The sequence below is a fragment of the Cucumis sativus genome, chromosome 7 (genome assembly GCF_000004075.3).
Source record: "Cucumis sativus cultivar 9930 chromosome 7, Cucumber_9930_V3, whole genome shotgun sequence".
Lineage (NCBI taxonomy): Eukaryota > Viridiplantae > Streptophyta > Magnoliopsida > Cucurbitales > Cucurbitaceae > Cucumis > Cucumis sativus.
This window is the reverse complement of record NC_026661.2, coordinates 20,438,876-20,460,521: the sequence shown is the minus strand read 5'-3', so window position 1 is coordinate 20,460,521 and position 21,646 is coordinate 20,438,876. Positions and strand designations below refer to the sequence as shown.

General features: G+C 37.0%; 3 protein-coding genes and 3 non-coding genes across 6 annotated transcripts; 2 read left to right on the top strand and 4 right to left on the bottom strand.

The window, feature by feature from the left end:
* Positions 1 to 136: 136 nt before the first annotated feature.
* On the bottom strand, positions 137 to 12,039 carry LOC101205878 (pre-mRNA-processing-splicing factor 8A). The gene is made up of 26 exons (XM_004135796.3): positions 11,596 to 12,039; positions 10,411 to 10,534; positions 10,228 to 10,320; positions 9,687 to 10,077; positions 8,719 to 9,205; positions 7,837 to 8,627; positions 7,638 to 7,723; positions 7,367 to 7,549; positions 6,856 to 7,170; positions 6,458 to 6,762; positions 5,901 to 6,355; positions 5,638 to 5,764; positions 5,207 to 5,448; positions 4,954 to 5,077; positions 4,684 to 4,873; positions 4,482 to 4,589; positions 4,060 to 4,313; positions 3,285 to 3,901; positions 3,095 to 3,201; positions 2,634 to 2,888; positions 2,084 to 2,557; positions 1,768 to 1,929; positions 1,480 to 1,677; positions 1,109 to 1,387; positions 684 to 926; positions 137 to 596 (listed from the first exon to the last, which is right to left on the bottom strand). Exons 1-26 carry the CDS (start codon positions 11,835 to 11,837, stop codon positions 405 to 407), a joined length of 7,044 nt encoding a protein of 2,347 aa, XP_004135844.1. The 5' UTR covers positions 11,838 to 12,039; the 3' UTR covers positions 137 to 404.
* Positions 12,040 to 12,228: 189 nt separating this feature from the next.
* Positions 12,229 to 12,301, bottom strand: TRNAF-GAA. The gene has a single exon. It is a non-coding gene; the product is annotated as a tRNA-Phe (tRNA).
* A 661-nt stretch (positions 12,302 to 12,962) lies between these two features.
* Positions 12,963 to 18,585, bottom strand: LOC101206350 (PX domain-containing protein EREX). The gene is given in 10 exon segments (XM_004135798.3): positions 12,963 to 13,297; positions 13,300 to 13,504; positions 13,593 to 13,814; positions 14,532 to 14,774; positions 15,163 to 15,458; positions 15,637 to 15,745; positions 15,924 to 16,010; positions 16,193 to 16,291; positions 16,913 to 17,023; positions 18,073 to 18,585. Coding segments are annotated over 10 exon segments (1,767 nt in total). The 5' UTR covers positions 18,337 to 18,585; the 3' UTR covers positions 12,963 to 13,166.
* Positions 18,586 to 19,623: 1,038 nt separating this feature from the next.
* On the top strand, positions 19,624 to 19,696 carry TRNAF-GAA. The gene has a single exon. It is a non-coding gene; the product is annotated as a tRNA-Phe (tRNA).
* Positions 19,697 to 19,774: 78 nt separating this feature from the next.
* On the top strand, positions 19,775 to 19,847 carry TRNAF-GAA. The gene has a single exon. It is a non-coding gene; the product is annotated as a tRNA-Phe (tRNA).
* Positions 19,848 to 19,899: 52 nt separating this feature from the next.
* On the bottom strand, positions 19,900 to 21,560 carry LOC101207808 (hypothetical protein). Its single transcript, XM_004135804.3, has 2 exons — positions 21,427 to 21,560; positions 19,900 to 21,227 (listed from the first exon to the last, which is right to left on the bottom strand). The coding sequence occupies exon 2, from the start codon at positions 21,187 to 21,189 to the stop codon at positions 20,230 to 20,232; it is 960 nt and encodes a 319-aa protein (XP_004135852.1). The 5' UTR covers positions 21,190 to 21,227; positions 21,427 to 21,560; the 3' UTR covers positions 19,900 to 20,229.
* Positions 21,561 to 21,646: the final 86 nt, after the last annotated feature.

Genomic DNA, 21,646 nt, shown 5'->3' with positions numbered 1-21,646 from the left:
GATTTCATTCCTATCTTAAGAAATAGGATAGAAACAAAAATGGGTTAGCTCTCGTATTAGTTCTTTATTAATAAACCACAGTTTTCTTTCTTCTTTTTTCTTTTTTCTGTACGGAAGGGAGGGAGCAAAAGAGAAATCATGTTTATCAAAAGCTAAAATAATCAATAAGAATTTACAAAACTAGAATTTACAACCTCTAGGATTTTATATCCTCTGCTTAGGCTACAGGTTACATCTATTACAGAGTCGTATTAGTACACAAGAGTTTCTATCCTGAACTTGTTACCACATACATACACACGGATTTGTTTCATGTGTACACTCAAAACTTCAAAAAGAAAACAAAAAAGTAACTCTGCTTCATAAATGAGTTCAGTGATTATATAAATGATGCCACCAAATTTTCAAGTGAAAGTATCCTCACGATCTCCTTCAGCGGTTTCACCTTCCTCTAAGTTACTGAATTCTAGGAAATGGGTAGGTCGGTGGTCTTCATGATAGTACTCACGTGGCGTTCCAAGTTTTACTCCGTACTTCATGCCTGCTGTATGCTTTACCCCCATGAAGTTGTAGTTCCAGGGACCATTATCAGGGATCTAAGAAAAAATGGGAATGGAGATTCGAGTATCAGTAAGGAAAAGTAAATTATCCAAAAGAATTCTAAGAGGGGAAAGAGACTTTACCATGTAGAAGCCAAAGAAGCGATCACTGAGGAGCATCTGCACCTTCTCATAATGAGTTGGGAGGTACCCGTGTGGATTGCTTCCAGTGTCCTTGTTTACACGTCCCCACTCGTAACCCGATGGGGTTAACTTATACGCAGTTAGTGAGCAGGAACCGGGAGTAAAACTACAGGTCAAAATGATACATTTTTCACCATCCCATTGTTTGTTGTTCTCTAAGACCTTAGCATGATTTGTGAGATCCTGCAAGAAATAGAACGAGAACACAAATTACTTTAAAATAAAAAATAAAAAATAAAAAATAAAAAAGCTTGTTTATAATGGATATAAGATGGCTATATTTAACATAAAGATAACAAGCTTAGTCATAAGATGGCTATTTAGCATAAAATATGACGAGTTGAAAATGGAAAAGATGAATGGACCTGTGGTGATAACTGAGGAAGCTCATTTGGCTGCGTGTGCATCCATCCCAATGGCTCCAAATCATTCAAAAAGTCGTGCTCAGGAAGAGCTGTAGGAAGATTAACTTGCTGATGTGTCCCCCACTGGGGTGGCATTACAATACAGCGTATTTCTTTAACCTGGGGATTATCTGGGGGACTTATTCCATACAAATATCCAGCTATCTGAGTTCGTAGATCTGCAATGCAGATGAATTTCTTCAAGATATTCTTTGGCATGATGTAAGTGTATCCAGTTTCCTGTATAACCATTGGGATTGAAAAGTCAGTCAGTAGCGCCCTAACACAATCTCTTTAAAAAAGAGAGAAGAAAGTAAAATGCCAGTCCTCACCTTTATATCTTCTGAATTTACGTAAATGTGATTCACACGAAGATAGAGATTAGTGGCTGATATTGCTCTCACACGCCAATCAGTTTTGGATCCAAATGCAGCCTGCTCATATGGACTCGTCGTTGTGACGATGAGCTCATCACCATGCACATTTGTAGTCCTTGTGGTGACTGCTGTTAGTTGACTTGCTTCTTTGGCCTGAAAGAAAAGTTTTGGATGAAACAAAACAATGAGCATCAAGAAGTATAAAACTGCAAAAGAAAGAACAAATCATGTTAAATGAAGCACCTGTTTCTCAATCTCAGCTATCTGCTGTCTTTGTTGGGAGGGTGGAGTGATTTCGGCTCCAAGAATGATATCACGAATCTCAGATTGTGTTAGAGCCGATGTGTTCACATTGTTCTTCTTTGCATAATCCGACAAAATAAGATCTCTTAACGCAACCTCAACCTATACATCACATAAAAAAATGATGAAACAATGAAAACTTTGCATGTCTGATAATTGTAAAAGCATAAGATCCATTCATTAAATAATTTGAAAGATTAAGAATGAAATGGGTAGAAATAAATATAACAGATGAGGGATGTAAAAATGAAATTACCTTCATCCATTGGTCATCTGTGAGAGAAGGCCAGATGTGGTGGGGTTCTGTAATAATTGTTTTGTCTGGCTTTAGCAACATTTTAGCTTTTTCATTATTCACATGAAGGGCACGCAAGATCAGAATTAGACGGGAAAATGCAGTATACGATGAAATACTCTTCAACCAATCATCATAGATATTGAAGAGAACCATCTGGGGCTCAGTAGCCTTCAAAATCAAGTCACCAAATTTTTCAATCTTCAAACATGCTTGGAATGGGAGTTGCAGTTCACTTCCCTTGATAACTATATTGGGAAAATCAAGCAAGTGAACCTCCAATGGATCAAGCATTCCTTTACGAGTCACAATAATTTGTTTTGGCTGTTCTTCAACTGGTAAAGATCGTACAAGAGCAGCAACTTCTTCTGCTGTTTTCCACTTGGCCAACTGACCAAGACGCTTCTGTCCAGCCCACACACTTGTATGGATAACCTGTTAAATCCAAGAAATAAGTTAAGAAAAATAACTGAAATCAAATAGAGAGAAGTTCCCACTGAAGAAAACAAACCTTCAAAAATAGTTGCCCAGTCCTTGGGTTGAAAATAAAGATGGCACCATTGATGGGTTTGGTTGTAAGATTTCCTTCAAATGTCTTGTGAATTGTGACACGATACACATTAGTATCATCAACAAACCATATTATTTGATTGCTGAATATCTCTCCGTAGTTTTGTGATGATAAATAAGGTTCTGTAGGCTCAGAAGAATATAACTGCAGACCTTTCCGTATACGCTCCCTCAGAACATACAAGGCTGGATTTGACTGTACAAGACCAAATAATTAGTGATAAACGTTCTTACAACTTTACAAGTCAACAAGACGCAACCAGAAACCCCTCGAATAAGAAACAGGGATGTATATTCATCAAAAGAGAAAGAAAAAAAGGACAGCCTAAGGGCAGAGGGTTGAGAAAACCCCTCCAAAGGATCAAGAAGCCTACATATGAATAAACAAGATCAATACCATACCTTCATGATCTTGTTCATTGCTTGGGCCAATAGTGGTTTTGATCCAGGAAACCAGTTTCCAAATGCAGAATGTAAGTTATATGCAAGATCAATCCCAATCATTACACCTGAAAATAATCAATGATTTCTTAATTTATACAGCAAAAATTAAACATAAACACAAAGAAAGAAGCAAAAAACAAAATTTTACCAGTGGGTGACGGATAGATAGACATATTATCCGTAGTGTAGTCCATGAACTTGGCTCGAGTGTAACGCTCAATATCATGAGAATCATAATCCCCCCAACGAAGCTGCACATCAATCCAGTACTTGTTACTTGGTTTTTGATCAAAAACATCCTTGGACTCAGCCACAAGACTAGGCTTCGACATTGGCCATCTATGGGCAGCAAAGAGTAGAATATCAGCACAAGAACTGTTCATTTTGTAACTTTTCCTCGGGTGAATTGTTTCTTTCTGCACAGTTTCAATTTCCAAAGCATCTAACTCCTGATCCAGAACCTGACAGAGATCCATGACAACGCTCTCATGGATCTTCTGCCACAAATGAGCTCGGAAAATCTGAATGAGGGAAATTTTCAAAGTTGGGATCTTTCCATGCATGAAGATTCCAGTTAGATCCAACTGCACTTGAAATCCCACATAAACATTTGCCCTGTTTATGGTAGGTGACCACCAAAGAGTAAACCTACGGTTAGGAATCTGGTTCAGACCTGACCTCTGTGCATTGGTCAGCTTTTTGTACTTCATGGACTCCTCAAATCCAGATGCCTTCTCCCAGAAGAGACCCTCCCAAGTTGGGAAGCTGAAATCCACACACCCCATTAATATCTTTCATCAATCTTTTACATCAAGTCTAATAAATGGTATCAGAGTGATGCAAATTTATGCTAAGTTAATGAAAGAATCCAAAGAACAAAATAAGCATTTACACATTTACTCCAAATCAAGAATAGAACTTACTATGTTCCTTTGAATAAGGTGTGCTCAAGAATACCCTCAACACCTCCAAGTGCTTGAATGACATCTGTCCTATAGTTGTTCAGGTTCCACAATTTCCCATCATGTCTTTGGTGCGTCCACCAGAAAGGATTTTGTTTCAAGACCTGGTATTGTTTAAAATCTGTGCGGACCCTCCATCCTTTGTCATATGCTAAAGTGTGGCGATCCTTTTGAAATAAAGTATTGATTCGTGGTATTCCCCTGTCCCAGGAATCCTATATAACACCATCATTAACATAAAACTTAGAATGCTTATTGGCCTTCATATCTATAATGTGAGTTCTTTTTATTCAGTTAGAATCTAATGCTAAACCCCAAAATGAATAAACCTAAAAAAAGAAAAAAAGGAACATAATGGAAAACAAAGAGAAACTAGAAATTACTTCCAAATCTTCAAGTGTCAATCGCCTATTTTGAGCCTGAGCTTCTTGCCTCTTCAGAGCATATTCAGCCCATACCCGCTGTGAATCTATGAACTCACTTTCCCAAGGCTGTACAAAAATTGACAAGTTCACTAAATGTAAGCAAAATATGAGGCACATTCTTATATACACAGCGTATCACTGGATCAAAAATGAATATCACCTGTATATATCGATAAAGGTTAGGAATAAGCTGATCCTCTTCGTGGCTCATTCCACTCCTAAAATGGGTTACACCAACATCTGTCTGCTGACTGTACCGAAGATCACTTTGTGGGATCAATATGTGACCCATGGATAGCATGCCAAGACCTCCAATTTCCTTGGGAGTATAGAAAATAACTGGAGGAAACCTGAAAGAATAACAAAGTTGTAAAATTGCTCATTTTTGTCATCAATATAAAACAAAACTACAATTAGCAAATTATTTTACCTGCTAGGCATCTTTGAATTCAGCCCAATCTTAATACGAGTTTGAATTTTATTTTCGCATTTGACCAGCAAATCTAGCAGTTCTTGTGTGTGAACAGTTGCCTCACGAAAGTAAGTCATGAGACCTTTCACAAAAACAGATAAAAGAGAAACAATGAAGTCAATTATATACTAAATTGATTAACCAAACCAATGAGCATGTTAACATCACCTCCCAACCAAAAAAATAAAAAAAACAATGGTCAAAGCTGTACCAATCAGAGCAGTATTCCATTTGTTGACAATTTTCGTAAATGTTGTGGACCCTGAAGACATAAGAATTTGCCTGACACGATTTTCAAACACCTTCATGTGTTCGTCATCAACCCTTAAGAAGGCTACAGCAGTTCTTTCTTTTGTCTGTTCATTCTGAAGATTCCAAACTCCATCCTTTGTGTTGCTGAATGCTTCCTGAGTCATTCTAATCTTGGGAAGTATTCGTACTTCAAACCCACACCTACCATCATATAGCAAAATATCAGTTAATAGAGAACGTCAATGAAACAGAGACAAGATACATTTTGAAATTCTCGAAATTTAACAGTTATTAATCTTAGATTACTCGATAAAATATTTAGGGAACGGTAAAAAGAAAAAGTTGAAACACAGAGAATAAAAATGCAAAGAGGGTATAAGAGATGCCTACATGCTGAAAAGCAGGTTAGGATTGTCCTTGCTATAAACAGACACAAAGCTGTTTTCCCATTCTAAAGTTGTTATACTTCGAGGAAGCCGGTTCTTCATATCCCAAAAAACACTTCTTCCAAGGTTGACTGAGAAAAAAGGGGAAATTCATTATCTAATTGACTAAATAAATATGAGCGTGTGTATGAGCCAATCAGAGAGAGATGCAGTGGAAGATAATGGTTTTTATTAATAATGATCATAAAGTGAAGACATGGATTGTACCATCATGTTTCATGAGCCTCATTCTTGCATCTCTTGGCCAGCACTTCTTGTTATTATACCCAACCATATTTTCATTGTTTGGATCAGGGTGTTCAGTGAGATATCTCTGTATAAGGTCTCGTGCTTCCTCATGAGAAAAGCGGAATAAGATATGTACTTTGTCTATATAACGAGAATATAACCGAATTGGATGCTTCGTCTCCACCTCTGTGTCCCAATAAGTAATGAATTCATTTGGCATCTGTGGTGGACCAGCGATTTCACTGGCTCGGGTCAATCCGAGAAGCAATAGATCAAGCACAAGTCCATAATACTGAACAACAAACGAAGCAAATTGAAGACCACGTATCAAACCATATGAATTTGTGTGGCTCATGTCTTTGTAAGACAGGACAACGTTATTCTTTGCAGTAACATAATCAGCAATATTATGGTCGAGAACCAAACGAAGAAGCCTGCACATATTCAAGAAAACAGGATGAGTTTATGGTTCAAAAAAATGAAACTTCCTTTGAACTCATTCAGTCAGCAACTCAGGAACTTAAAAGGACGCTCACCTATTTAACATTGTTAAATCTATCTTCTCAAAGAACTTTTCAAACTTGGTCTGAAGCATCACAACACATTGCCCATCACTTGTGTCCCATATACCTTGAAGATTGTTAATACCCTGACACCACTTATAGACCAAAAGAGGTGGAGGTTCTGAATCTGCAGGCTTTATCCAATTGGGAAACAAATGCCGCTTGTCACCTTCGTACCATAGATACTGGTCAAGATATGCATCTGTAATCTTCTCAAGAGGTTCAATCTCATAAACTGGTATGAGATAACTGTACAGATCCATAAACTCTATGCCAACCTGCAACAGTACCATGTCAGCAAATGTTGAAGGATAGGAGACAGATGTTCATAATTATCAATAATGCAAATAAAAGAAGAAATGAAGACTCGCCTCTTTGAAGGCACGTTGTGTGAGCAAGTGACGCTTAATACGAGATAGTGCTTCATGTGGGTTATCATAAGCTTGTTCAATGAGACCTAATTCCTCTCGCTGGAGTTGATTTAACCTCACAGCCACACTGTATGATTCCTTTAACCTCTCTAAAGCAAGGATCAGTAATTTTGTATCATGCTTGTATGACAATGGAGGGAAAGGAATAGGAGAGAACTTTCTTGACTCCAACCAATGCACAGTCGTGGAGTAAATGGCAACTGCTTCTTCAGGTGTGACATATGGACCATCTTTCAAATAATTATGCTGTCGCTCCTGCAAGATGAGAAAGAAACTAAGAACAACGTTTGTTGAGCAGTTTGTACTTGTACAGGTTCATTGAGTAAATGGTAATTGTAATATCTTAGAAGGGCAATGCTAGGGTCAAGCAAGTGTTTACACAGCAAAAATATTACTCTAATCAATAAAACAAATAAATAACAAAATGAGGACAAATAAAAAGAGAACAAACCTGTTCAGCCTTTAGCCAAAGACGTGTAAGTCTCCCAAGATTCTTCCTACAAACTGTCTTATCAACCGTAGCACCTCTTCTTATACGTTCACGATTGTAATGAGCAACATTTGTCCACCAATCAGCTTTTGACTTGACATAGCGAAGAATCATATTTTCAATAGGAACTGGCAAACCAGGAACCTGAAGAAAACCCCAAAGTTCAATGAACAAATAGATGGTGGAAACATGGGAAAGGAACGAAAAACAAAGTCCAAAAGCAGTTGAGTACCTTCCAAGGAATATTTGCTTTCCAACATCGCCATGCCTCACTTAGGTGCTGGAGGATAGTTCGAGCTTTATTTTGCTTAATGCCCTCTGCAGAAACATTATATGTACAGTAAAGGGATGGAAAATAGCAAGTTGAATACTAAGAAATTAACAGAGCAACAGATGCTTAAGAGACAAAGATATGAATTAGAACTTTGTACCAGGCATGGCATCAAGAACATCATGCATAACTGCTGCTCGAAGTTCCAAATCAAAATGACTTTCAACACGCTGTTTAGTGACAGTCTTCGCCACTCCTTTTGAATGTCTTCCTTCAAATTGGCGAGCAAGTAAATTTCCTAGCCACCGTTCAAGAAGAGGGACTATACCACGAAGGAAAAATAACCAGACTCTCCACATTGGTGCCCAAAATCCACATCCAGGCCCTTTTCCCACTGGACCAGTATTGAAGCGATAGTATATCAAGTGCTTCAAATCTTTACACATTCTAATTTGACGCATAAGTCTGTACTTGTACCTGTACATTCCAGTGAGCTGCCCAACATGTGAAAATATATACTGTAAACCATCAGCCAATTGAAATGCATCAACATTGCCCAAGCGGAACTGAACATTGGCATCAACAACGAGCTTTGTCAATCGCAATATTTCACGACAGAGGTGAAAAGCATTTCCAAAACGTGATTTCTTACGTTCTTTGGTGGTCAGAGTTTTCACTGGCTTCAGATTGAAGTTATAATCAAGGTGAAGATAGTTCAAATTTTTTCTATGAATCAATAAGTTCAGCATGTTGTATCCCTGCTTACAAACTTGCAGACCTGCTTCAACCCAATCAAGTTCAGTTGTCTGGAAAAATTTGGTGGCTTGAAGTGATCGGAATAAATGCTTCTTCTTCTGAGCTTTGGGTGGCCTATGATGCAGCTCATTCAACACAAAGCATTTCAACAACTTCTGATAGCTAACCCTGACCTTGACAGGATATGACGGAGGACTGCACATAAAGTAATCAGAAGAAATCAGAAATTTGAAATGACTAAACCAAGTTAACTGAAATTTACAAAAAAAAAAGGAGACGCTCTTACCAGTGTTCCTTGTACCACTCCGAAACCAGAGGAATATCTTCAGCCCGACGTGTTCTACCAGATCTCATGTTAAAAGGGCGTGGAGCAAACAGAAGAGAGATGCCAGCAGCTGTGGTGTCTGTATAAAGTTGAGTGTCCTTCAAAAAAGGTTCAACCCCCTCTGGCAACTCAAAATCATCATCATCTTCATCATCATAAGTTCTCTTATCACGACGATCTTTATTGGTGCTGGTTATCGGATGTATCAAAGGATCATAGTAAAATGCCGGTAAGTCAGGATCTTCAGTCTTTATATACATGACCATAGGAGTGTGATATAGACCAAGCTTCACTTTTCTAGGCCTGTTGTTATAAAGGTGAGGAAATGCTATCCGATACTCCGTTCTAAGAGGTGACCGTATTATGAGCTTGTTGATGTCATTGAACTCATTCCAGTCTTCATCCCCCTTCTCCATGTCACGATACAATGGCTCAAACTTCGGGCCACCTAAATAAGCACGGTAGATTACATAAATTATAAAAACCTAGTAATAATTTTAGCACATATATGTATGCAGTTCCAAGAACCCCTAAAACTGGCATGGCTTTGAACTCGCAAGAAGATACTAAGACAAACGAATTTGGCACTGCATGGTACACATTACAACATTTTCTAAAGCAATTACTACATCCCATCTACTTGCAAGTTGCAAGGGCTGTAAAAAGGAAATTTTGAGTTATAGAATTCATAGGAACTTCAATGAATAATGTGATACTGTACAACAAAATAGTCAAGAGTTCACCCAACAGCTCCAAACATTTAAGTGATATTATCCAATGCAACAATTAACAGTTAATTCAACAGCTCAAAACATGTAAGTGATCAAGACAGTCTTCTTTAACATACATTGTGTGGGTGTTGGTGTTGGTGCGATTTCATAACTGTATAAACATAGTAGCAAAAGAAAAATGATAACAAAAAGGGATACCTGGTATGCACATGTTTAATGCTTTCGCTGTAAAAAAAGACTCCATATCAAACAAGTAGAAATAGTTGCGATCGATTAAATCAGAGAGTAACTGTCCAGCTAGCCGATGAAGAGTTGCCATGATTGGAAGGGAAAGATGCCATTTCCGGTAACTTGGACCATTAATGAGCTTTGTTTTCACAAGAGGCTTATGGTCATAGAACCAAGTGTAAACTGCAGAATCCTCCTCTTCATCCAACTCTAACTGAATTGGTTCCAAAGGATCAACATCCAGCAAATTATCGGCATAATCTAGTGGAGGCTCCTCGTCATCAAATGGTGGAAAACGCATCCTCTTGAAATGCCGACGATCTCTCTTCTCTCTTCTCATCATAATCCACATGGTTCCCCACTAGAATGAAAAACAAAAGTCAAGCAGTCAATCACTAACAGTGTAGCTACTAGCACAACATGATAATTATCACCCTAATTGTGATCCAAAAAGATCACATACAACATTTTACAATGCAGTAATAATCTGGGAAAAAGGAGAAAAAAATACCTGAGCCAAATATATAGGTTCAACCACCCATGGTATTTCATTAACAAATGTGATTGCTCCAGTAATATGATAAAGAACCTTTACATCACGAACCTGTAAATGCGATTTATTAAGTTTAGCAACCAAAAAAATAAGAAGAAAAATAGTTTCAAGACAATCACAAATTGTGAAGGAAAAGGATACCTGCTCCCAGGGCATTGGCATGTTTTCAAGCAGCTTGTAAACTGCATGTGGAACGAACTTTAGGGCACCAAGATAAACACGTTTATCATGGCGATATTTTTTCGAGGACATATCCCCATGATCTCTGCCAAAGAGAAGTTAAAATTTAGATACAATATGAGAACCCAACGTACAACCAAACCATATCTACAGACAAATTATTCCATGATGACCAATGACAGACAGAAGCTTTGCTTATTTTATTTAATTTTTAGAGAAACGAAATAAAGGAACTTTATTACTGAAGTAAATCATATACATAAAAAAGTTAATCCCCTAGGAGACCCAAAAAAAACAACAAAAATAAGTGCATTCCACTAATCACCCAAGAAACTTCAACCTTGCAAGACATTAGAGATTTTTTGATTCCTTTCCAACTTAAATTTCCCTAACAATACCACTACCCCCGCATCAAACAAGGTTTTTCTTCTCTGCGGAGAAGGATTACAACAGAAACCTAAAGAAACTGAGATTTCATTTACTGTATGTCATACACCAAATAGTTTCATTTCGAAAATAGAGATGATATATCACATATGATCCTCGTATGGAGGTTGGGCACCATGAGGCCTGAATTCTTCAATAGTTCGTCAAACTAACCTAACAAGCAGAATGGTGAATTCAAGACTTCAATTTTCCCTTTTCTAGTAATATGTACAAAAGGGTAAAACGCAACCAACTCCTTGAAGCAAAAAAGGAAACGGAAGTATCACATCAAGAGGCATCAGAGTTCATCCCTCGAATCAGTTAACGCATACAGAATAACACTGGAATTTCTTTAAATTTCAAGAAATTCGAAGATTTCTATGAACTTCCAATAAGTTACTTGTTGTGTGGAAAATGTGAAAAATCTTGACGATGAAGTGAGATTACAATACCATACAATAAACAAGAAATTCTACGTTGGAATAGTAGATACACAAGGAATCAACTCAATTACGAGACTAAAAGACTAACAAAACCGCCTTACTAATATTCACAACACTTTCATCAAAGCTAAGTTGATTTGAATATTTCATCAGCTCGCCCAAGAAAACGTCAAGAAGAAAAAAAAACAACAAGAAATGTAAATACGCCAGTTATCACGTCGAAAGAAAGAAGAAAATAATTAAAATCTTCAAAACAGTTTATACAAACATAACTCACCTAATAATCTTCCTAACATGCTCACGGGGCATATCCTCCTTCTGGGTCTCAACAAACCCAAACTTCCTTTTATCACTGTACCGCTTCGAATTCAGTTGCTGCCATTTCCTAGCTTTCTCCTCGAGTTTGGCCTCGGCCTCAGCAGGAGAAGGCAACACCGTGTACGAAGGCTGTGCGGCAGGTGGTGGTGGAATAGAAGAGCCACCAGTACCCGGCGGCGCAATCTGTCCATTGTTCCACATATTGAGACGCCAAGATAAATCTAATCTACAAACTGAGACCAAGAAACTCCGAACTTCCGATCGGTTCCAGAGATGAAAGGTCTATACAAGACGAAAATACAGCTCGCTGATAAGAGAAGAAGAAGCTAGTGGAGCTTCTTCAATGGCACTTTCTAGGGCTTTGAGGGGTTAAGCTCCCTTGCCCGCTCAGTAGAAGCGAGACTAATGGGTGAGGGAGATGAAAGAGCTGAGACTAAAATGGAGCGAGTCGGGTTATCGGATCTTGGTAAATGACGAACCGACCATTGCGGTTGTCGGTTCCTAGATTGGGCCTAGCGTTCATGGGCAGTTTTAAGCAAGCCCAGCCCATTTAAAATGGTACTAAAGGTAAAAAAGAAGTTTAAAAAATTTATGCGGTGAGCGTGGATCGAACACGCGACCTTCAGATCTTCAGTCTGACGCTCTCCCAACTGAGCTATCCCCGCAATTTGTTTTATAAAATTATTTTAATCTAATTGATTTCTTACTATCACTTTGAAAAAATAATCATAACATTAAAAACAAAAAACATTACATCTTATTTTATTTATATAGCTATGAAATTTTATTTGAACTCAATATGATATGGTTTTGCAAAATTGAGTGACTTTGAAAATTTGAAAATGACTGTATAGGCAGAATATTTGACAGTATAATAGCTTCATATTTGTTGGAATATAGAAAATTCATATTTAATCCGGTGGCTAAACATTTCAACCCATTAGCTTAATTTACAGTTTTTTTTTTTATATATATTACTAATATTTTGTTGATAGCTTTGTTACTCTCGTTGACTTTTCTGTAACACAATCAAAATAACGATTCATCTCTTCCATCGATAATCACGAGCATCTTCAAAGTGTAAATAGAAATTTAAAATCTCCAGGTTAGAGAAAGAATAGTTTCAATAGTACACAGAGAAGTAGTTGATGTTATGGTAATAGAACTCTTTCAAAATTTCCTTCTAATGCCAACATGTTAGTAGAAATTTCCCTTTATCCACGGGAGCTAGCTTTTACTTTTTCTCTGTATGCAGATGGTTAAAAGCAATTATGCATTAGGCCCAGGAGTTTACTGAGAAGATAATATATCAATGAAGCAAGGAGAGACAGATCATGAATATCAGTGAAATTTCATTTAATCAACACTAAATTTAGCCACCCAAATTTTGTTTGAGCTCTTACCAAGAGCAAAGTCTTCAAATGCCCAAAGATTGGCTTGGCTAAGCTAAGCAATTAGGCACTTCGTTAAATATTAAATTGATACATCATTTCTATACCTCCCACAACCAAATTTGTTAGGAGTTGCAAATTAGTGGGCAACATCTGTTGCATTTATTTCAAATCTACAGCTCTCCCATTTCTTGCCACTACAGTATAAGGTCATTGTATATGTGCATTCAGGAATCTCTTCCTCTAAAAACTTGCTTAGAACAGTTCTTCCTTGAGAGATTCATCTTCATCTTTCTCACTGGTCCCATTTGCATTTAGAGCACAGCGGATGACGGAGTTCACCTGCATCCTTAATCGGGCATTTTCGAGAAGCATATTTGCTAGTATGTTACTTAATACTTGGTCAGCTGCTCCATTTGGTGTGGCTGATCCAGCAGGGTTATTGCTGTCGTTTGCATCATGCGCCAGAAGCTTTGCCTGTTTGTATGGACCAAAACTTGTGCCATTGATCAGGGTGAAGAAGTTCAATATGCAAATACATTTCAATGGAAACAAACGCAAGTACCTCTGCTAAAAGAAGATTGACGTGATTATCAGATGTTGCCAACAGATCTATGGCATCGTCAGCTGTTGAAGCAGTTTCCAAAATTAGTTTATTTTCCTGCTCAATGAAAAAGTCGACACTAGAATCTTGAAGGCGGTAGTGAAGAATTTCACAATCATGCAGAAGCTTTTGATTAGCAATATCAGCTTGCTCCATTCTTTGTCTTTCAGTTTGAAGTATCCTCTAAAAAAACAGAAGAAAGACTATATATTATTGGACAGGGCAAATAAACATTACATACAAAGAGAGAAATAACAAAACACCACCACCAAAATAAGCACAAATTAAATAAAAAATGGACGTGTTGCACTCTATTATTAAATGGCACATCCAATTAAATGCAGTGTAGCGTCCTGAGAGATCACCACAGCAACTTTCATCTCATCATTGACATTGAACACCCAAAAGCTACCAATAAGTTTATCATTTCATTGTTTGATCTTGATGAAAATCTATGAAGGAACCGTCTTCCAGCCTTCTATTGCAATGTAAATGACTAATCCTTTTCTCAAAAAATTCATCTGGCAACATCCTCTCATTGATTGGAAATATCAGTTATGTTTTTCGTCAACTTGATCCACATGTGAGTTTCCCTTTTCTACATTACAATTGCAACCAAGCTTAAATAATTTCTCACTTAAAATTGCCTTAAGCCGTGAGAATCATAAAATTTAGAACGCTAAAGAATTAGCAAGATAGGTAAGACACATGCGAAGAACAACATGAGAGATCTCCCAAAAAACAGTTTAAAATGCCAGCAACAGACAAATAGAATTAAAGAAAGAGTCTAAAAGTTTCCAAATCTTCGAAAAAAGAACGTTGTATAACTCTATTGAAAAAACTGAAGAGGACGCCACTAGGAACCTGCATGAAACCCACATGGGGAAAGGAGAAATCTACCTCTAATTCTGATTTCTCTTTCATCATTTGGCTGCATTCCTGCCTCAAATCTGACTGTGTACCTCGAAGAGATTTAATTTCTTTGACAAACAAATCGACATCTGCTTTGGATTTCATCACAAACTCTTCATATTGTTTTTGTAAGTACTCAAGTTGTTCTCTTGAATCATCCAACTCTTGCAGCAAAATTTTGTTCTCCTCTAAAAGTGACGTTATTGTTGATTCTGTGGGCACTTGTTCATCCTGGAAAAAAACCAAGGCTTTGAAATCTAAATGACAATCAGATGAGAGCAAGTAAATAAGAAACGTATGGCAAAAAAAAGAGAAAGAACCACTCACGATTGGAAGTATCCTCCACCTAAATAAAACACTAAGCACATGCAATATTAAAAAGTTGAAAATTCTTTAATGTAGGCGATGAAACAAAACCAAGGGGATAAGAATTGGGCTAATATCGTGAATCAACAATCCAAATGAGACTTTTAATACTGAAAATCCCTTGAAGGAAAAAAAGGGAAAAGAAAATAGAACTCCCAAAATTTGAAGCTCTGATCGTGATCGTACACAATATAGATCATGAAGTATCTAAAACTGAAGCAAATAAATGACGCACAATCAAAATCACCCACACCTTTGGTGCAAGGAATTGTCTCTCAGACATTTCTTCGTTTGATCTTACTACTAGATTTTCCATGTCTGTTCCAGCTTTTTCCAGTGCAGGTTCATCCATTCCCAATTCTACACCCTCGTCATCTCCATATCTTGGAGCTCCAAGTTCAGGTTCCCCATAACAAGTATCATCACGTGGACTGGAGGTAACAGAAGAAGAAGGAGCAATAGACACAGTTGAGCTTGATAGTGTAATTGGCTGGTCCATGATATTACCAGAAGAAACCTCATCTGTGATCTCGTGGTTATCACTGAAAACTGAAAAATTAAGATGCAAAGAATCGGGTTTTGATTAACACAACATTAATAGACAAATCATAATCGGCCAAACATGCTAATATGTTCGCTTAAATCATATATATGGTTGCTCAAATTTTTCTTTCTTGTCTTTTTTTTTTTTTTTCATTTTTTTATAGTCCATTCATAGAACACCTACAAGATCTCACAGCAGCTTCCAGTTCAAGAAAACTTGCCACTGGAAAACTTCGTGATACGTCGATGTCTGACATCATCTTTTCCATCCATTCCTCCAAGGAAGACTTCCGCTGTGATGAAATAATTAAAGGCATTTTAGATTGTTTTCAATTCCTTAATTTGATACATCATATTTATCATGCACAATTGTCAGTCATAAGTTGTACATCCTTCAACTTGATTCGACAGTTGTAACCTTCAAAAATAAAATAAATAAATAAATAAAAAGTGAAACAAAATGTTCAATACCTCATCATAAAACGTGCTGTTTTTCAATCTCAAAACCTTTTTTGGTGGAGCTGGAGGCAATTGTTTCTTAGGCAATGCTCTTTTGAGCTACAAAAGATAATAAAGAGCACAGATAAATTCAACGCATCCTTAAAGACAGATCTTTAAGTGTTAGATTATAAATAAGCAAAAAAATTACAATGTAATGCCTAAAATTAAAATAAATGTTACATAATGAGGAACACTAACAACTAACAAGTTTAAAAAAAGCATAAGATAATAACTGTTACCTCGTAAAATAGCTCTAGAAACTCATTAAATCTTCTTGATATTCCTCTTGTAGAGGTGATACCTTCTGGAGATTGCAATCCAACTTGAACCATATAAAACTGTAAATTTTGATTGTTAAAGCATAAAATAAAAATCATAAAGTTTTTCCAAAATATTGAGCACTACGGCCATGTTGAACACAATATGAGTATAGACAGGAATAGTCTTATAATAACAAGAGCCCTGCAGATATCACCATGTTCGAGTTAAAATCCACAAAATATGGAAGGAAATCTGATGCCAAGTATAAGGAGTAAATAGTGAGCAATTTGTTTTGATTTTTAAATACAATTGTCATGTGAGTTGTAATATAAATAAAAAGTTGCATACCTCAGTATTGTTAGCATGACTTTTTTCGTAAAGAAAATGTTGGAAGAAAAGCTTCCTAAACATATTCAAGCAATTTACTTATATAAATATCTATCTTGTAAAAAACCAGCATGAAAAAGATGATAGTAATAGTAATAATAATAGTAAGGGCAAAAGAAGAAAAAACCTAGATGCATAAACATGGATATTGAGGTTGCAATAGTCAAATCAAAGTAAAAGTAACTAAGAAAGACTTCCCCCTAGAGAGGAAAGGAAGAATAACGCACTCACAAATCACATTAATGCACATGCACAAACAATGGTTATTGTTTTTGCCCTCAGAAGACAAACAACAGAAACTTGGAAATTACCACGACAGGATCTGAACCATCTGATTTGGGAATTGTAGTCCAAGAAGGAACTGTGACACAATAGCTCCATCCAGTGGACGGATCATGAGGCCACGCTGTAGCTGGTCCATCCTTTATTTATATAAGAAAACAATAAATCTCAACGATACACAAAAAATACATGATACGTAAACACACCTAAAAATGAAGGAGCTCACAACTCAAAATAATCCTTTCCAATTAGTAAATACAAAAGGGCAATAAACGCAAAAGTAATTTGATAGAGTGCTGGCAGGAGGCCAACATAAATTAGTCTGTACTACTATCGTTGAAAACTCTAAGGTTTATTTTCAACCAAAACTAGAAAATAGCATCATTCATAACACAAAAACATGGAAGACTACCATTTCAATTGTCAACTATAAACAAATTATTTCATCCTGGGACGACAGAAGTCGGAACTATGTTTGAGAGAGAGAGAGAGAAGAAAATAGCTATATACTCCATTAAGTCATGTGGTTGTTACATTCCCCTAGGCCAACAACGTCATTTTCCATGGTTACAACTTACAAGTACAACTACGTCTTACCTCTCTGAAAATGTATAAGGGTAACAGTCAATTTGAAGAACTAGCCCAAAACCACTTATTAGGGCATATCAAACCGAACTCAAACCATTAACTATAACAAAACATGGACGATATCGTTCTTAGAAAGATCCCACTTTCCACAAGCAACTCAAATCACATAGTGCACGAAAGGAGAGCAGCATCGATCAACATCCCAATAACATCGTTCTAGATAGCGAGTAGCAGTGAGGTTGGATGTCAAAGATATTTGGCTTTTGTATGAACCCCAGTATGAAATTCATAAACAACTAAACTAAATAAATACCTTACCACTTCATCCACAATGTTATATATGGCCTACAAAAAAGATAACCAGCTCCAATCATATTGAAACTATCACCAAGCTAATCATAACCAACAACGCAATTATACCAAAATGCAATTCACTTCACCAAAGCTACAGATTCAATATGAAATCGTCAAAAAAGCTTAACACCCAAATCGAAAAATATGAGAAGCAGCATTAAGAAACAAACTTATAATTCAAAACCGAAGCTACAACAAGAACACGCAACACCCAAAAGCATGAAAATAATAAAAAAAGATCCAATACCCATTTCTGAGGAGGAGGACTCCAGTCCATTCCCAGTGGAAGAGGCGACGAACCGTCATGCCGACGATTGGAGGGGATGTCGCTGGGCATATCGCGCTTATTCCTTGTAGCCCAGCCAGGACGGTAAACGTCGTCGTCTTCATCGAGGTAGGCAGTTGAAGAAATAGCGGAGGAAGCGCGAAGGCGAGAGAAGGGCTGACCGTAGGTTTCGGAGAACCCAAAATTAAAATCCAACGGTGACAGGTCTTGAGCGTAAAGATTCATTTGCTATGAATTTGTTCAGCGGCCAAAGGAAATCTAGAAATTTGGGATTCCGGCGAAAAGGATTGCCTGAGAAACGAATTCGCGCCAGTTTTTCAGGTAACACATACAATGCTGCCTCCGGAATCGTTGCGGCACTCGGAGGCTTTGACTGCTGGAAGTGGGTTTTGGATCGTTTTTGAAGTTTGGGCCCAATCAAGGTTTAGAATGCACACGCACAAGGCAGCTGCCACAATGGGCAAATCGATAACAATGTATCGTTATATATACACATATAAATGAGGTTCTTTGATTTTTCCAATGAGCTTTCTCATCGCACATTGTTAACTACATTATATTCCTTTTTTTCACACTTCATTCATCTTTTTCTACAGCACTAATGAATGCCAAATTATTCATGAACATGGGAATCTTTGAATCTATGGACCTAATGGCAAAAAAAATTAGTTAAAAGTTGATTTTGTTTTTCCTTTTGTTGGCTTACTAGGTGGTTATATGGTTTAGCTTTTATCATTTAAAAATTAGAAATTCATATTTAGTTCTTTTTTTTTCATACGATCGAATCATAAATGGACGATAACATAATTCCATAAACTAATGAAAATAAACATTATATGTTGCATGACATTGAATAACTTTAAAATGCATCATTCAACTTTTCAATTGTAGGTTCTCGTCCACGACAAATTGCTTAGATCTCATAATGTGATTTTGAAGATGCATTGTGATTTCTTTTTGTATCTTGTCTAGTCTAACCACCACGAAGTTGTAGAGAAGTTTGGTTGTGGTTTTAAAGCGAATGACAATCACAACAAAAATTACAAATTTTGTAGAGATCATAATTCGTTCTCACAATCACTCATTTTATTATTTTGTAGTACTAGGTTGTTTTGGTGTTGTGCAAAGCAAAAGAAAAAAAAATGTTTTAGTTGGTTTCAGAAGAAAGTAACACTTAAGAATTTACCATCTAAAAGAAACTATGTGAAAAGTGTTAAAGTTTTCGTAAATACTATACATGAAATAGACCATAACGATGAAATCTAACTTTTAAAACATAACAACTTAATTATAGCTTTCTATTAGAAAACAAAACAGAGAGAGCCTCAACTTGGAGATTTCATTCACATTATTGTATAATTTAAAGAATATTTAATTATTCAATCTTTCAGAAATCTAAGTTTAGATCGCCAAACCGTGGGAATGAACTTTTTAAAAAGCATTTTTTTCCTCCTCAATTTCTTATATTTTGTAGAGTATAATTATTATAATGACAATTTTTATAATCAAATTGCGGGGATAGCTCAGTTGGGAGAGCGTCAGACTGAAGATCTGAAGGTCGCGTGTTCGATCCACGCTCACCGCAAATGTTTTTAATCTAAATAATTCATATTTTTAAAAATAAACTATAATTATTGTAACTTATAAATAGTAATTATCAAATGCGGGGATAGCTCAGTTGGGAGAGCGTCAGACTGAAGATCTGAAGGTCACGTGTTCGATCCACGTTCACCGCAATTTTTTTTTTCCAAACTCGGAGTGACCTAAGAGAGCTGAGACATATGATGATGGACAAAACACCTGTTTGCAGTTTGATAGATATGAATGGCACAGTTCACGAATTCATACCTAGGGACTGATCTCATCCTCAAACCAAAAAGATTGATGTTCAACCAGAGACAATGACCCAAGACCAGAAATTTCTAGCTGTTTACTGAGATCTAAATCCACAGGTACTTGACATGAGCATTTGTATTCAAGAAGCAAAATAAGAAAAAAAAACTCATATTTCCACAATTCCACCTGAAAACATGACCAATACACTTCAATACTTCAGCCAAATTCCACTTGACTGTTGCTCTAAAATTGATAGCCAACATGCGAGAAGGCAATCACAATTTAACTTGTTCCGGGATCAAGTACAGGAAGCCGACAATGTAGACTGATTGATTTATCAGTTTGCCGAGAGCCAGGAATGAAGAACTGAAATATCACGGTCAAGCAAGCACCCTGTGGAGCAATGCCATAGAAAGTGCAATCTGGCTTGGCCAAATGATACTGAAGACTCTTAGCAAAGTGCTTCACACTCACCTGTACAGATTGAGCATCTCCCCTCAATATCGCCCTGGTTGATCTAGTCTGAGCACTTAGATTTTGATCTTCAGCTGGAGCTCTTGCTTGTTCCCCTATGACGAATAATTTTCGATACTCAGCACCAAGAGTAATCAACCCTGTCGAAATCTGCACATGTAAATCTCCATACTTGCTTATGGAGACATTCAACAAATCCCCAACATTCTTCATCCGATCCACAAAGTTCTGCAACTGGTTAAGATCAGGAACCTGCACAAGCGTCTGAGGCAAATCTTGTGCCATATCTAGAGCAGTTTGAAGTTCAAGAACTTGAGCTCTCGACATGGGCTTCGAGATCGGCACATCCTGAATAACAGCAGACTTATACCCTTTAGTCTCAAATGTAAGGAAAGGCATAGGTTGGGTGCAATTCAAAGGCAACTTCTTCACCAACTTAATTTGAAGACGATTTGCCGTTGGACCATTACCAAACTCAGAACAAATACTAACACTACTACGAACTGCGCGGTGGAGAAGGGAAATATCTACAGTAAACGCAATACGATCATCATTCTGGCTGGAAATTCGATAATCATCAAACAAAGCTTCTTTACGAAACTGAGCAATTGATTGAATTCCATCACCGTTAAGAAGGTTATGCAAGAAGATAACATAATCTCTAGTCAAATAGAGATGGCATATCTTCCCCATCTTATCTAGGGCAGGTAGAAACCTCTTCTCAAGGAGATTTACACCATTATCCGTCAGAAATGCCTTAAACTTCATTTCTCAAATCTATTAGTAATTCCGTCTTCTTAAACGCGCTGGAAAGAAAATGAAAACGAGACGATTCCCAAAATTAAGTAAGATCAACCATTATAGTCCTACGAATTCAGATATAAAAAAATATTGGACAATCGAAGTTCGTCCATTCTAAAACAATCATGAATCATAATAAAGTGATTGAGTGAAGGAATAGGTATGATGTAGAAACCAAAGAGGAAGTCTAAGAAGAGAACGTACCTTGAGAGGAGAAGCTATGGCAGTCGTTAACTTCTCCAAGCTTGAGGAAGATGGGCTTTGCAAAATTCGCGCCAAAGCGACTGAAATTCCGGGCTTTCACTTCTCTCCTTTCCCTCTTTCTTAAATATTCCGCCAAAATGTAAAAATAATTGCGCCTCACTTAAATCTTTATTTCTCTTTCATTTGAAATTACAATTTTAACCCTCTAGGTCATGATTTA

What these genes read in the sequence shown, in the direction of transcription:
- LOC101207808 (XM_004135804.3), bottom strand. Translation starts at nt 21,189, where the DNA reads ATGAAGTTTAAGGCATTTCTGACGGATAATGGTGTAAATCTCCTTGAG.
- LOC101205878 (XM_004135796.3), bottom strand. Translation starts at nt 11,837, where the DNA reads ATGTGGAACAATGGACAGATTGCGCCGCCGGGTACTGGTGGCTCTTCT. An exon ending in TGCCAATGCCCTGGGAGCAG is followed by an intron (nt 10,321 to 10,410) that starts GTATCCTTTTCC and finishes TCGCATTTACAG; the next exon opens with GTTCGTGATGTAAAGGTTCT. An exon ending in CAGATGACCAATGGATGAAG is followed by an intron (nt 1,930 to 2,083) that starts GTAATTTCATTT and finishes TGTGATGTATAG; the next exon opens with GTTGAGGTTGCGTTAAGAGA.